The sequence below is a fragment of the Lampetra fluviatilis genome, chromosome 15 (genome assembly GCF_964198595.1).
Source record: "Lampetra fluviatilis chromosome 15, kcLamFluv1.1, whole genome shotgun sequence".
Taxonomy (NCBI): domain Eukaryota; kingdom Metazoa; phylum Chordata; class Hyperoartia; order Petromyzontiformes; family Petromyzontidae; genus Lampetra; species Lampetra fluviatilis.
The window spans coordinates 6,729,575-6,746,551 of NC_136289.1; the positions used below are offsets into that span (position 1 = coordinate 6,729,575).

Genomic DNA, 16,977 nt, shown 5'->3' on the forward strand with positions numbered 1-16,977 from the left:
GTCACGTCTCACCACTACGCCACTGAGTGTGCACGCGTGTGCATTGTGTGCGGCTGCGGGGAGCGGTGGTGCAGCGGGTAGCGCGCTGCGCTACGAACCCCGCGACGCATATTGGATTGCCCCTCGCGACCAAGAACGGTGGCGAATATTTTAACTGGTCCTGGGCCTCCCCTAGATCGACTGAGCCTCAAATGAGTACCTGGTGTGGTGTTTAAACATCGCCACTACGGCGACAACGGTGGCTGGGCGTGGTGCTGGCCACCGACCCCCTCGTGTGCCATGCCAGCCTTCATAGAACTTGCCCCAAAAGTCTGTTAAGGCTACATGGGGGATCTCTTTCTTCACCTGCAACTGAAAGGGCTCTCTGAAGCAAATACTGCTGATGGCGTCACAAACAGAAGTGCATTTTCTTGCCCATGGTGCTTATTGAAAAAAAAAAATTCTCATTTCATTTACAATAAGTAGCTTTGCACACCAAGATTAACTCAAAATGGCCCACGACACAGCAGTACAAGTCGATGGGATTTAAAAACATTTAATAATGAAAATTAATTGATTATGCTAATGCATATCGTACCTGTTAATTCTCTCTTTCTATGTATATACATCGTATAGTGTGTTTTTAAAATGTAATTGCTAATAGCAAGTACCGTTCTAACGAATTCTGTATCGTGTATTCACCTGAGATTGCTCCCATATTATTAAGAATGTAGAATTGTCCCAGTCCAAATGTTGTATTACACGCTGGATGCATTATTTAAATCGGGCTAAAACCATCAGACCTCCTCCCCTGTGGGGCTTTCCAGTGTGGGACTGCCACCGCAAGGTGCGGCTACGCTTTTGCCCATCATCATATTGACAGCGAGATTAAACAGAGGTACACGCAGCACGATTGGGCCGTAATGTGATTGTGTAGCATGTGGGCCACCCACTTTCCCTCTCTGTGAAACCGGCCGAGATGAGCGTCGTCTCTGAGGTCGATCATCGCCCCTTGGGGCATAACAATGCATCGAGTCATCGATATCGTTTCGCAAGTGTTCAATACAAGCAAAGAGTCACGTGCATAAGAATCCATGTTTATGGATTCATATATTTTATGGTATATATAGGGGTTCGCCTAAACTCTTCAGCTACTAGAGGACGTTACATTCACACCAATGATACAATGTCAATTATAATTGATTCTCGAATGAAATCGCGACTGAATAGTGACGATTCACTGAATCGTGTGTGTGTGTGTGGGATTGTTCGAGCTAAATGACCACAGTGCAAAGGATTAGCTGCTTGCATTTATTCATGTTGCTAAGTGGTCTGAGTATTTTTAAGGTTTAGTAGCCATAATGTCTCTGGTTACTAAAAACGCCTGAAAAAACAGGCAGAGGAGTCCGTGTTGAGCATTTATCATTTACGTGATCATTGCACGTTAACATTTTTATGCCACAAAAACATTTTAAATGTTCATTTTTTGTTTGAACCTTTTTATATATATTATTTAACAACAAGCTGAATATGTAGGAGAGCAATGTGACAACGCACATTTTACGAGGATGAATATTTACAGCCTTTCCTCCCCCCCCCCTTCGATCTTGCACGAAACCCACATAATTGGCGTCGTGTTTTATGGGCTAGTAACACAGGAGACATGTGATGTAACATTTATATCACATGCTCTTGCGCGCGATGTCTATCAGTATTGGAGTGGCTATAGTTGACCAGTTTAGACCTATGTTGATTCTGGAGCTAATGGCAATTCAATTATGATGCATCACAATATACTTCGCAACTCGGATTAGCACAATTGGCTACGTACGGTGCGAAAAAAGTTCAACATGATAAATATTATAAAAATATCGCTGACACCTAACTTTTTAACATTTTACTTGCATCAATTCTATTTTTGTAATAAAGGAAGGCTTACTCACATCTCAACTGTCCCTGCATGTTTACGAATCATCTCCGTGTATTACGAAAGTAAAAAAAATTGGCTATAAATTGAATCAAACAACAAAAACATAATGGATGTGTTTTAACAATCCAAAAAAGGTGCACTTTTCAATTAAAAATGTACAAAAAAACAATACTCAAATGCCAGCATTGTCAAGATTTTGTGACAAACATCGCCGTGAATTTTTCGATTTAAAGCTTTCGTGACTGCAGGGATTCATCATCTTGGTTCTTTCGGTATAGTCACGTAGAATGGAAACAATAAAAATAATAAAATAAAACATAATAAAATAATTCTCACGACGTTTCGGCCACAACGCAAGCAGCCGTCCTCAGGTGAAGACCAGGTCTGTCGGGGAGACAGCGTTGTGGCCGAAACGTCGTGAGAATTATTTTATTATGTTTTATTTTATTATTTTTTATTGTTTCCATTCTACGTGACTTTACCGAAAGAACCAAGATGATGAATCGCCGTGAATTTTGTCGAGAATTGGATCATCCCAAACCCATGGACTTATTGTAAAATCAATCGAAACACAATCCTTATGTAAGTCTCTACCAAAACAAAGCTTCCCATCCTCTCCCTCCCTGCCACTGCGTACTTCCTGCCACTTCATACGAGATTTTTCTTGTGCGGGCTGTGCTGCCATATGTGGCCACCACATTTTCCCTATCGCTATGTTATGCTGCGATACCATCTCAAGCCAAAGACATTTTTCAGGCAGGTTGCTGGTAACTCAGTGCAGATGGGCCTCAACGTATGCACAGGGGGGGGAGGGAAAGGTTAATGTCTTCGGACTGCTTTCAATGAATGTGACTTTAATTTTAAAGATCAGTCTTCCCTTGACATCAAAGAATGAATAATTGCTAAAGTGCACTGATGTTAAACTCCGGCGGCTATCAAAGCTCCTATAGCAATTATAATATTAGTCTCTGTTTTGCCTTTATTCGTAAAATTAAGCTGCTGCTTAATGAGCTTCCACGTTTTAACAAATGCATACTTACCAACATAAAAGAAGTTGGCTTAATTTTTTAATGGCACAAAATGTCACGAAAAAATGTTGTGAACTGGTGCATGTGAACTTTTTTTTTTAACTCTAAAGAAATGTGCCCTCCATTAAAAGCCCCGTCGGTAGTTAAAATTTAATTTCCATATATTTTACGAACTATTTCTAAAAAGGGCTAATGTACCAAGCAATATTCAAAGTGAAGATGCTTAATGTTCTATAAATTAACACATTTCTAACGACGCGCAAATCTGCCCTTTTGAAATTTCATTTTCACGAAATAATTAGGAACGTCCTATGCAAGAGGTTGACGTAAATTTGAACAATGATCTCGCACAGATAGAACTTTAAAAAACAACTAGATGTTCTCTGAGGTTTAAACTTAACATTCCAACGACAGTAAATGCACTTGTAAATGTGATTATATATATAAACAATTACACAGATATAAAAATAAATTGTCACGTAAATCACTTATGCTCTTATATAAGCGCACAATGTTATCTATCTGTGATGAACGCTGCATTTTCCGTCGTTTTCATGCAGGGGGCGCTGCAAACCTACGCGCCCCCTGCATGAACGACGGAGGCGCAGGGACAAACGTTTGATTACGTTGGAATCGATCTGCAGACGGCGGTAACCTTGCACCGCCAGCTCTGTGTCGCCTTATCTCAATCCCGCAATCCCAAACAGGTGAAAGTCCGCATCGAACCGAACCCCCAGCAAGGCCATCTACTTAACGACGAGAGAAAATTCACACGAAATGTCCTTTTCAATGAAGTCTTCCAGATGTAAAATGATATAAGCTTTTAATAAGGACGTTTTTTTTTTTATCTAATTCAAAACATAATACAATTCAAAGATGTTTCATTTTAAAACTTCAAAACGGAGCATCGGGTGCTTGCGTGAATGCGTCGTTTGTGTGCAATTTTTTTTAGTGACTTTCCTGGCCGAAGGCCGTAACAACCCTTAGTTATTAATATAAATGTGCAGAGCTAAGTCACAGATTGGAATCGCAGAGGACAGTAAGTTGGTCATGGTTGCAAACTTCTGAATCGTAGAGGGGCCTAGTAAAAAGCATGGCCAAGCCTGCTAGGGGCAATGGATGCCGCTCAAGTTTAACAAGTAAAGAAAGTGCGCTTCGGAGATAAAATAAAGAAATAAATATACTGCGTGTTCACTTTAAACACACTCCTGTTCCATCCACCCTGCACGCTTCAATCACATTGTATTTTACTCGTGTGAGTTATTTTGGGTTCAGCCCCACTGGGATGTGCTTGTACTTTGTAATTGGTCTCCTGCTCGTTGCCAGACAGAGACCCAAATTGCTGTGGACCTGTGCGGTTCCTACATTTGTCAACGCGTCCGATGTGGAACCGGGGGTTGCCACCTGTCCTGGTTTTCCCAAGATCATCCTATTGCCTAGGCCAGGGGTCGGCAACCAAAATAACAAGAAGAGCCATTTCTTTCCAATTCGGTACAAAATTCAGTATTTCAAGAGCCGCAATGCATCTATGTACATACGTACATATCGTCAAGAAGCAGCCCGTAAAGAGCCGCATGCGGCTCCGGAGCCGTAGGTTGCCGACCCCTGGCCTAGGCAGTCGTCCTGGGAAATTGCCAAGTCTCCCGCGCACATTACAGCTCTCAGTTTTTGTCAGTTGTGCAATGATACGCCACTTAAGACGGAGCATTTAAATGTGCTTTGCTCCTCGTTTGGTCTTGTGAGATGTTCTTCTTCCCATGATACGTCCCGGTTTTTTTTGTACATCAGAGGTGGCAATCCTATGTGGAAGAACCAGCCGGGTCTAGTGGGGCTTAATAGGGTCTACTCAGGTCGAACGAGGCTCTAAGGGACTGAAGCGAACTGACTGCTCTGGTATAGCCGAGGCAACTCCAATTGGCCCGTTTCTATATCTAATGGAGATATCAGAGATTTGAGATAACCTTGACTCTGAAGCACGCAACTATAATGCATAGATGCAGCAATACAAATGTTTTCGAACACCCACGATAGATGTATTGCATCATTTGCAGAGCAGTCAATTGTTGACTTATTCACATTTGTGTTTCATTGGATCATGGAAGCCCTGCGTCAACGAGGGATGTCTGCATGTACAGCGACGGCAAATCAGAAGTTGACGATTGAATTAAATCACAAACCACGAATCGTGACAATTCTTCAGAATTGCTAGGGGAAGGCGATTCGTTGCACAGGCTCTAATTTAATAGTGCACATCAGTGCACCAAAATTAAATAAAACACTTTGTGAATACAAGCTCAGATTTATGCAAAGCTTTCACCATGTTTTACCATTCACTGGAGATTACCATGATTGGCTATGATATTACAATGTGTCACCAGGTGGTAAATACAGTACAGTATTTTGTAAGTTAAGCAAGTAAATCAAATCCCACTGAAAATACATTGTGTGCCAATATATGCCCTAAATAAAGGTTAAGCGCTTTAGAATGCATTGCATGTATGTTCTATCGTACTATAAATGCGCCGTAAATATCTTTTCGCCGTGCGTGTGTTGCGTGTACGTGTGAAAAATTGCTCATGCACAATCATTTGCCTCGACCGTTCATTCGAGTCCACGTGGGGAGTCTGTGATAGGATGGAAGTATACGTAGTTAACTTAATTCCCAACAACTTTTACTACTTGTGATGCGTTTATTATTGCGCATGCACTCTCCACGTTTGTTTTAATATTTGCATTAAGAACGCGACAATTTTTATTGAAATAAGCCACGCGTGATGGATTCTCTCCGCATTAAAGGCGGGTCTAATCAGGACGGCTACCATAAAAACAAAGCATTTGCCGCAGTACACGATATCAAGAGAGGCTGTCAAGAAGAAACAATCGATAAATTTGGTCATTTCTGCTATTTCTTAATGCTAACACAAAGTGTGCGTGCCAGGCCATTGTGCAGTCCGGCGTGCCACGTTCGCCGCGATTACGTCACCGCCGCCGAGTGGCGGCTGCTGTCGTCAATGGAGAGACAAACAAACCAACAACCCCACCGCGTTGGGTCTCACCTGCCGGGACTGCGGAGTCCCTGCGCAAAAGTCTCCGGCGGTTGGAAAGTTCCATTGGCGTAGGGGTTGTCGGGAGGGATGGCGTACGGGCGCTCGCAAAGCTCCAAGCTTACGTTGACGCGAAGCACCGAGCCTGTAAAATCGCTGTGGAGCGGATGAGACGTGGCGCGATGGAGAGGGGTGGAGGGAGGGATGAAAGAGAGACGAGACAAACACAACAAAGAGAGATTATATTATCGATTTCATTAATTTACACGCGTCGCGTTGATGCTCGAGGAATGCCGCTGCCACTGTGCAGTGGTTCGCCGCGTCGTGCTTGCGGTCCCAGAGGTCGCCGGTTCGATCTGCAGATGCGGCAGTTGAAACAACGGTGCACGTTTCTTAAATCCCTTTCTCCGTAACGCGCCCAGAATGATAACCTTCTCTCCGCGTGACTTCACCGAAAGAAGCAAAGAACGCGAATTCCTGCAGTCACGAAAGTTTTAAGTCGAAACTGAATTTTCTGCAGGTCGCGTAACGGTGGGTTGACGTGTGGGTAGTCCAGCCGCAGAGAGATGTGCGGCAAGTGTGGAGGAATTGACCTAACCCCCCCCCCCCCCCCCCCCCCCAGGAAGGGGCAGACAGAGAGCTCTAGATGAGTAGAGGCCCTTCAGCCTTTTTGCTGAACCCACCCCTACTGGACATCTGTGAAAAAAAAGCTTCGTAGCTCATTGTGCCGTGGTGTAGTTCAATTCCATCATTCGACATGGCCGTTTTCTTTAAATGCCCCCTTTTCTGTCTGCACAGCTGTACAAATGGGTTCGCCATAGTTCGTGGATCTGTGGGTCGCGTGTGGTGGGATGAAGCGCGAGTACTGCCAGCATAGAATAGTAGGCCAAATACCCTGTAGAAGGACTCTCTTGGGCTCTGTCTAGGGGAGGTTCTTATTAGAACTGCTTTTTGTGTTTAATTTGTTGTCCTTCCCCCGCACCTCCGATTAGCACGGTTGGTTACGTACGGCGCCAAAGAAGTTCAACGCACGTGTATACAAAGATTCTGATTCCGAAGCAACTGCACCTTTATATTCCTTGGGCCTTTTGGTAAAGTCACGGAGATAGGTTCAAAGAAAATAACAAAAAACGACGACGTTTCGATCGCAACTTTACCGAAAGACCCAAAAAAATATGAATTCCTGCAGTCACGAGAGCTTTAAGTCAACATTTAACTGCACCTTTACCGTTCACCTATCACCCCTCCCGAACACTCTGCAACGAATTGCGTTGCCGAGATGCAATCCAGTGGAGCGCGTCACAGATGTCACAACCGCAGGTGGGCATTTGAAAATGTGCAGTCCCTTCAAACTGGCAAACGGCCCCATCTCTGCTCGCACGCAGCGATGGAGTTGAGTAACAGCAGCGGTGCGTTTTGCCCCCCCAAGGACGCCCTTGAGCTAACGCCGGGCCGTGCATCTGGATTTGGAGATGCTATCGCCCAAGAGCTGGCTCGAGATTTCCCTCAGTATTGTGCCACAATCTGCCAGCTCACCGCTCGGGGACGTTAAATGTCATGAATGTCATTCGTGATTCGCTTCGCAGAGACAAAGTGGAAAAAAAAACCCGCAAACAATGTGTCAGTTTTCTTGGTTCTTTCCGTAAAGTCACGTAGAAGGGAAATAATAAAATAATAATAAAACATAATAAAATAATTCTCACGACGTTTCGGCCACAATGCAAGCAGCCGTCCTCAGGTGAAAAACAGGTCTGTCGGAAAGACAGCGTCTCATTCAGACTTTACCGAAAGAACCAAGAAGATGAATCCCTGCAGTCACGAAAGCTTTAAATCGAAATTTAATGTGTCAGTTACCTGCGCCGCATTAATTGGCAATGTGAACGCGTATTGGCTTGATTGTCGTAATGTAATGACGGCAAAACTAATGGGGACAAAAATAATAGCAATGGGGGAACTTCTACCAAAAACAAATCTTTCCTCTCAAAGAGAGACGAAAAGAGGAAAGATTTGTGTGATTGTTTACGATTCATATAGTACGGAACTTGGTTCAAAAGCGTTTCATGTAGCTGCTCCAAAGTTTTGGAACCAACCGGTGGCTTCTCTGGGGATCGCCACTCTGCCATCACTGGACTCTTTTCAACGGACACTACCGAGGTCGAAACAATTCAAATGCGAATGTACGCATAATTGTTTTGTAAGATCACTTGGTGTCACATCTCGTTCATTAACTCTCGCTGCCGTGTCTGTCTGCTGGCCGAGTCACCCTTGAAAAAGAGATGTTATAGCTCAGTAGGTTATTTACTCTGACAATAAACTTCTGATTCTGTTTCTTTACTAGCCATACATGCTGTTTGCACAGGTGCTGTTAGAAAGCACCTATCGGGGGTATAATGCACCACATACTGGCACATCAGTGAGTTCTGATTCAGTTCTTAATTGAACTTTGACGTTCAATCGAGTAGCCACAGATATTTCACACGACATACACATAATAATAAAAAATATACATTGATTCCAACACACGTGAATTGGTGCATGTATCGTGAGCTTAACAATCGATATTAATCAATGAATCGATGCACATTACAGCGCTACTACCTGCTAAGGCCAATACAATGTACAGGAGGTGTGGACAGCATGATGCCCATCAGTCTTTGTCTCCCTATTTTTGCGATGTTAAAATTATGAAAATATATACTGAGTTGGCGGAGGAGGGCCATCCACTATATTTGAATAACAATTTCAACTACTGTGTATAGTCAGGATTCTAAGGTTTCAACAGTGCACGAACCACTATGCCACCACTCCACACGTATACATGCACACAAATAAGACCACACGTAGCTTTTAACAGACCGTTGGGGGAAGTGCTTTTTGCGAGCACCTATTAAGACCAGCAAAGTGTACGAGGGGGTGGGTGGCCTGCACCACGCGCAGCCGTCTTTGTCTCCCGAGTAGTGTTGCTTGCACATTGTATCAGGCACACATTCGAGGCTGAGTCGACCTAAGGGAGGCCCAGGACAGATTCAAATAATTGTTACTGATGTTTGCCATGAGCGGTCACTGGGTTCGTAGCGCAGTGGGCTAACCAGTACACTACCGCCCCACATTAATGTTACATACAGTCACACAGATAACAAACAGACTGTAGGGGCAAGTGCTGTTAGCGAGCATCTATGAAGGCCAGCACGGCACACGAGGGGGCGGGTGGCCAACACCACGCCTGGCCGCCTTTGTCTCCCTCGTGGCGATGTTTACACACCATTGCACCAGGTACTCATTTGAGCCTGAGTCGACCTAGGGGAGGCCCAATACTGGTTCAGATAATCGTCACTAGGTGTTGGCCGTGAGCGGGAATTGAACCCGGGGCGCCAGGTTCGTAGCGCAGCGCGCTGATCACTACACTACCGCTCCCCACCCTACAGTCACACACAGACATGCATACACGCAATTATGCATACTGTACTTTCATAATATCAGTAGTTTTACTCCCTGGGGTGAGAAGAAAAGGACAAAGAATTCACGATTCCTATGTTGAGTTTTCCCTTATATAAATTTGGCACTGCAATTGCATCACATCCAACAACGCGCATACATTTAAATGAAACAGCTGACAAGTTTCATGAAAAATTTGATTAAAATGAACCCACCCCAGCATTAGAAGACAAACTCCCTCTTTTATATAACAAGCTTATGGGAAATGCGTGACTCTAAATGTATTAATACGACCCATCTGGCCGATGTAAATGAAAAACAATGAAATATGTTGCTCCCCTATAAAACACCGCAATAGAGTATAAGGTGGACACGCGTGGCTGAGCCATGAACGTGAAAGTCGCTGAGGCTGGCGCGCAACCCGCCCTTGGCCAAGCCTCGTCGTCTTCATGCAACTTGCCAATGTTGGTAACATTTATTAAACCCTCGGGGATCAAATCAGAGCCGCAGACTCAAACCAAATCCGCTGTTTCGGCAGCTTTTGGCCGAGAGGATAATCGAAACTGGGGGGGGGGGGAGGAGGTTTTCGTTTCTCCAGCGGAGTTCTTCACCACGCGTCGCTGTCGGAGCGATGCCACGGATGGTCTGTGATATTTGCATAATTGAACGAGGCCACGATAAAATACAACGCCTACTCTCCAAATTAGAAGAGAGAAAAAACCGACACTCCAAAGAAGCATAGTGACGTCAGCCAGGCAAGCTAGCCTCAATCCACGTGCTTCTCCCCTTGCTTTGCCAAGGTACTGCAAAATGCTTAACAGCCCTTCTCCCCACGATTAAAACAAAGTGTGGTTTATCTTATTGGTTCTTTCGGTAAAGTCACGTAGAATGGAAATAATAAAAATAAAACATAATAAAATAATTCTCACGACGTTTCGGCCACAACGCAAGCAGCCGTCCTCAGGTGAAGAAGACAGACCTATTCTTTACCTGAGGACGGCTGCTTGCGTTGTGGCCGAAACGTCGTGAGAATTATTTTAATATGTTTTATTTTTATTATTTTATTATTTCCATTCTACGTGACTTTACCGAAAGAACCAAGAAGATGAATCCCTGCAGGCACGAAAGCTTTAAATCGAAATTTAAAGTGTGGTTTATATTGACAACGCATTCGTTTCTGTGGCGGAACGTTACGTCGTATTACAGGAGCACTGGGGTATTTTTCTAATTTGAAGTGAACGATCCAATAATGTATTTCATTACTTAAAAACGAGTTTCCTTTAATTGCCTTAAATCAACAAATCCCAGCTTCAACACGGCGGGGTTATTTAAATGAAAAATAGCTGCTAATTTAGAACGTATAATACATTAATTGGCCACCGATTTGAATGAATGTGCTGAACAAGTTGTACATGCGGGGTTAATATGTCTAGGCACCACTCGTAAAAACACTATCTCACTTAGGGCCGTACGCGGCTCAGCTCTGGGTATATGTATGCTTGAACTTCTTTCGCACCGTACATAGCCAAAATTGCTCATCGGAGGTGCGGGTAGACCTCAAGCGTGGCTCAGCTCAGGCTTGAGCCATTCACTTACCTTGTTAATTTACGATTAAAAAAAAATCCCCTACGAAGTCGTGGCAATTAAGTACTTACTTACAAAGTAGAATATTTTACACGTTAGAAATAACCTACAGTGGTTGCCTTTAATCGCTGTTGACAATGATACCACACGCGCACACACATACACAAACGCATGCTTACTTAGTAAAGTTTTTTTCCACGGAACAATAATTAACGCGCAATGCAGAAAGCACAGCAAAATGTGTTTTTCGGCAGAATTGATTAAAATACGCGGTGTTAATCGTGCTTACATATGAGGCCGACAGTGCAGACCCAACCATATCTGCTTTAAAAGAATCAGGGCATCGGTAAGCAGCCGAGGCAACCATCAACCAGGGGCCCGCTTCACAACTGCCAGGCCCCTGAGCTTGTGTGGCCTGCAAACATGAACACACGCTTCAACATTAAAGAGTAAAGGTGAAGCCCTGCAATATCTTATTCAGGCCATTGTTTAGCAGAGGGGCATGTTACTAAAAGGGGTTCTGGAGAGAACCTCTCTCTCTTTCTCTCGTGGGTATTTTGACCCGACTCTTCCGTGCTCGCCAAGCCTCTTTGCATTAACCCACCATTTTGTACTGCTAAGTAGACAGAGGTGGAGGATTTATGAAACCTGCACCACTGCTTCAGGGTGCCGCGGTGGCGAGATGTTAACTACCTCGTCTGGTATGCAGGAGGTTACGGGTTCGACCCAAACCCTAACACCTGATTGTTTGGAGTTTGCGTGTTCTCCCCATGGTCGCATAGATTTTTCTCCGGGACCTCCGGTTTTCCCTCCACATTTAGAAACATGCGTTTAGAATATTTGGCTGCTATAAATGTCCACGTGATAAGCCACTTCGTTGGGCTATCATTTGTGGCCAGGTCGCTTCTGAAAAAGAGCTATAGAGCTCCGTGGGCTTTGCCTGGTAAAATAAAAATAGTTCATAGTTTTAACTGCTGTGCCAGGGGATTGCATCAGACCAGCGAACTGTGGATTGCAAGTCTAATGTACTAACCATTACACAATGACATGTGTGTATATATATATACGATGGACAGTCCAAACGACATGCTTATTTTTTCTCCGAACTGATACAGAATTTTAGATAATCATTCATGGGAATGTCACGCACATTTGTCAGATGGTAGAAACCCTCCTCCTCTTCCTCCAACATAACAATACCAGACCACACACAGGAGCCTGAGAACATCAAATATCATTGTGCAGTTTGGATGAATTAAGCTGCCACAACCAGTGCACAGCCCACATCTACCAACCGCTGATTTTCATCTGTCAGCCCCTTTCTGAAATATGGTTTGATAGAATTGCTGGCCCTCGTTTCACATTGGCACAGGTGCGCAGGAAAGGATGGAGACTACGTTGAAAACGAGCCAAATGTTAATGACAATCCCTTCATCGAATCTCTTAAGTGCTTAATCAGGTCAATGGAACGTCGTTAGAGAAAAAGAGACAGGAGGCATTACTTTTGAGTTATATGATCAAATGCCTAAACTAAACGGTGTACGGCTAATGCTTAAATACTACCTTCCAAAGCGTACCGAAATCTACGTCAAAGTTACCTAGTTTGGTGATGTACAATTACGCATGATCACATGACGTACGGTTGAGGTTGGTGGATCGTGCCGAGGAAATGTTTTTGAAGCACTCGACTGCAGTGGCCACAAGGTGTTTTAATGGGGCAGTAGAGAAAGTAGGCTGCTGACTTATATGGTTTGTGTTCTTGCCTCGTATGAACGGGTTTTCTCCAGATATTTTATTCCCTCCCACTATCACAAGTAACTGAACAAAGGAATTGGCCGAACATCCCTCGCAGGACCCTCTTGTAAAGGGCTCTTGAGATTCACAGAAGCTTTCTCAAGTAAAATAAGTGAACACAAATTGACGAAAATATTGTTCCGAAGATGCGGCAGCTTAAATGTATATATATTTTTTTGGGCCGTACTTCATCTCGGGTGAATTAAAAATCCCTACCCGCGCTCGTCTAAAAACGGCCATTTCTACGGACCGCTCAGGCACGTACTGCGTGGGTGTCAGGTATTGCCCAGCAAGGTTTGGAGTGGAATAGAGTGCGGACTAAAAATATCCACGCACAATCAATCCCGACCTGGACACGGAAAGTCATTCACTTCGAGCGGCATGCAATTCCCCGGGCGGCCGTGGGAACCCACTGCGAGAGCCTCGGAACATGTTTGAATCAGCCTGCAGTGAACACCCAGCGCTGATATTGCTGCCGGTGAAGGGGAATAAATATGGGTCATACGAAGGCAATGCTGATGGGCTATCCATCCGCCCGCACGCAGTGCGAGAGAATAGAAACGGTGCACCGAAGCAGCGTTGATGTGGCTCATTGGGAATGTAAATCATCGTCAGCCGTGATCAATCCACTGCTGAATGGTCTCTCCCCCCCCCCCAAGCTGTTGCCACCCTCCCGCACATCCAGTCCTGCCCCCCCCTTCCCCCCACCACAATCCCACAATGCACCTGTACACATTTTGATATCTACATTTAAATGTTCCATGTTATAGAAGAATAACATAGGCTATTAAATCCACTGCTGGATGAAGGGCACCCCACAGCCATGCCTTTCATGGGAGTTGTTTTGATTTCACTTCACCACACTATGCAGTGCGGGTTGGTGAAATAGGGGGGCTGGGAATTCCAGCATCAGTTCAGATATCACGAGCTACTGATGTTAGATGTGGCCGGGAATCAAACTCGGGTGACAAAGGTTCATTGCGCAGCGGACTAACCACTACTCCACCGCCGATCCACATTCGTGTATTAATTTAAGAGATAGAGGGCTAAGGAAAAGCACCGGTGAAAACAAATGTTTACCACTCAGTTTTGGAATTAACAGTTTGTGCACACGGGTGTTTTCACACGAGCCATTGTACAAACACTGCTTCTCACGCGGCATGAGCAGAGCCCCATCCCGAGGAATCAATGGCTCACACTTGATAAAGGTGGCAGGTCTGGTCAATGGCATGAGACCCCGCAGAAATTAGTGAAATTAATCACTGTAATGAATAAACTATGAGGCGAGAATGGACTATGGGGACCTGTGGCTGTTCCTAATGCCACCTCAACCCCCTTGCACCCGTGACGACGGGAGTTGACCAAGTGTTCATTCGCGTCCGAAAAAGCGTGCATTTTTGTTTTTTTTTGCCATCTCAGTTTTGTTTCGGATTAAGACCCATCGTCGAGCGAAGAAGCTCTCTCTTTCAACAGCGCTACCCGGCCAAAACGGCTGATACTGGCGCAGGGCGGGGAACCCCACGAACTTGGCTATGTGTGCCCTTTCGAGCTGTTGGTCTAAGACCAAAAAGGCTGAGAGCATTGTACATGGAATGCGTAACGGTCATATGCACTTTTAAACCTAGCGTTGCAAACGCATTTCTTTAGAACCTCTTTTTACATTTAGTTTGTTGTCCTTCCTCCGCACCTCGGATTAGAACGGTTGGCTACGTACGGTTGCGAAAGAAGTTCAACGTACATACATACATACGTGGCATGCATACGAGGTGTGATGGGAGCTGTGCCTTCCTGCCCTTTGAGAGCACACCTCTGCGCGCTGCGGTGTCGACGCACGCAGCTGTGGTGGGCCCAAATCAGTTGTCACTCGGGATGCTCAAAGTGTCGTTGGTACGGGAGGCTCTGAGCCATTGTCGTTCATTTGGAGCTGCGTCCGTGCGAATTACGAGTGTGGTTGTGTTTATTTTCGGGCGCTGTGGTCACCTGAAGGATGGTAAACGCGTGAGGCGGAGGAATGTTATTTGGAGACAGTCATGCTCCCGAGTGTGGTTACAACGTAATGGTTATGTGCCGCTTGAAACAATTATGAGAAATTACCGGCTTTGCATGGACCGAGGGTGCTGTGAAATTTAAATGACAAAGTGTATTTCTATCCCCCCCCCCCGAACCCCCCAAAAAAGTCACACTTCTAGCTAGAAACAACACGGCAGTCTAATCACAAAGCTGTCAGATCTTTCAGTAGTTAGGCCACCGTGATTTAAAGCTCATGCCAATTTCAGGACTACAACGGCAATGCAATCACGGCCGTCTGATGAAACTAAGTCTCGCGCGCGAGCATTTGCACGCAAAACTATTCTCGGAGAGAAATCTATTCCAGAAGCTTCTTTGTGGTAATGCCGCGACGATAAGAGGGCGTATGGGCACAGCACCTGCGAGGAACGCAACTCCCGACCTGTGACTTTTGTGTATCAGTGGCAGGTAACAAAAGAAAAAACCTCCTGCCGCAATCAGCAAAGGGGGGCACTAATGGGTCTGGCGCAGAGGTGGCAATCGGGTACCCGATACCCGTACCCTACCCGATACCCGGCTACCCGCACCCGGCCGGGTACTCATTTCCCAACGTCTTGTCTCTTCTCACAATTCAAGTTCCTAGAATCAACCCACCCGCGCCTGCAACATGGCTTCATCCCAGAGGTCGCAATTGGGTACTCGTACCCGTACCCTGCACGATGCCCGGCCGGGTACGGGTAGCCGGGTATCGGGTAGGGTACGGCTATCGGGTACCCGTTTGCGACCCTGGTGCGGCCGAGTACGGGTACGGGAATGGAATCAAAACCCTTCTTGGTTCTTTCGGTAAAGTCACGTAGAAGGGAAGTAATAAAATAATAAAAATAAAACATAATAAAATAATTCTCACGACGTTTCGGCCACAACGCAAGCAGCCGTCCTCAGGTGAAGACCAGGTCTGTCGGGGAGACAGCGTCTACGTGACTTTACCGAAAGAACCAAGAAGATGAATCCCTGCAGTCACGAAAGCTTTAAATCGAAATTGATTCAAAACCCGTTTGCGACCTCTGGTCTGGCGCGTGAGCGTCATTATTCCTGGACAGCGCGCGTCGGATGCGTCTCTGTTTCACCCAAGCCCGGCACTCGACATCAGCGCGTGCATCCCTTTTTGCACAGAGGCAGAAGCGTAATGCGGCCGTGCTACTGAAACGCCTTAGTTGCTTTCAGTTTGATTCCTGCGCCGATTATCTTCTTGTAACTTACGCATTCTATTCTGAGGATGAATTTCATTTCTAAAGGATGTGTTTGCAGGCTGGTAGTGTCATGATAACATTGTAATAATCAGCGTATTAATAATAAACACACACGAATAGTAGTACATTTGTATGCACGTGAAGTTTGACACGTGCATGTTGAGCATATCATTTTCATTCTAAGCTTTGCTTCGCTACCAGCATCCACATGAAGGAATTTTTTTCCGGCAACTATAACCCACACAACGACAATTAATATCACCGCTGCAGTGGAACTATTGTGTATACGCGCATGCTGCAATGGCGATCCGGAGGTCGACGGTTCGATCTCCTGGCACGGCAATTTAAACAATGTGGAAAGTATCTTCTTGGTTCTTTCGGTAAAGTCACGTAGAAGGGAAATAATAAAAATAAAACATAATAAAATCATTCTCACGACGTTTCGGCCACAACGCAAGCAGCCGTCCTCAGGTGAAGAACAGGTCTGTCGGAAAGACAGCGTCATTCAGACGTCATTCAGACGCTGTCTTCCCGACAGACCTGTTCTTCACCTGAGGACGGCTGCTTGTGTTGTGGCCGAAACGTCGTGAGAATTATTTTATTATGTTGTATTTTTATTATTTTATTATTTCCCTTCTACGTGACTTGACCGAAAGAACCAAGAACATGAATCCCTGCAGTCACGAAAGCTTTAAATCGAAATGTGCAAAGTATTTTAAACCCCACACCCCAGACCCCTCCTCCCTCGCCACCTCTGTCCACGCAGCAGCAGTGTGACTGGGTTCGCCGCAGTTAAAGTTGATCGCCAACTTGCATACGGCCGGATAAACTGTGGGGACACTGGCAAGTGTCGAAGATTCGGGTGCCACGGTGGCGAGATGTTAACTAGCTCGCCTGGTCTACAGGTCACGGGTTCGATCTCCACC

General features: G+C 45.3%; 1 protein-coding gene across 1 annotated transcript in view; it reads right to left on the reverse strand.

Moving 5' to 3' along the window:
* HHIP (hedgehog interacting protein) overlaps positions 1-16,977 on the reverse strand; it is a 152,422-nt gene that overhangs the window by 80,847 nt on the left and 54,598 nt on the right. The window contains exon 7 of the mRNA XM_078863009.1: positions 5,994-6,137. Coding sequence (XP_078719135.1) covers positions 5,994-6,137 — 144 coding nt within the window. The remainder of the gene's footprint in view (positions 1-5,993; positions 6,138-16,977) is intronic.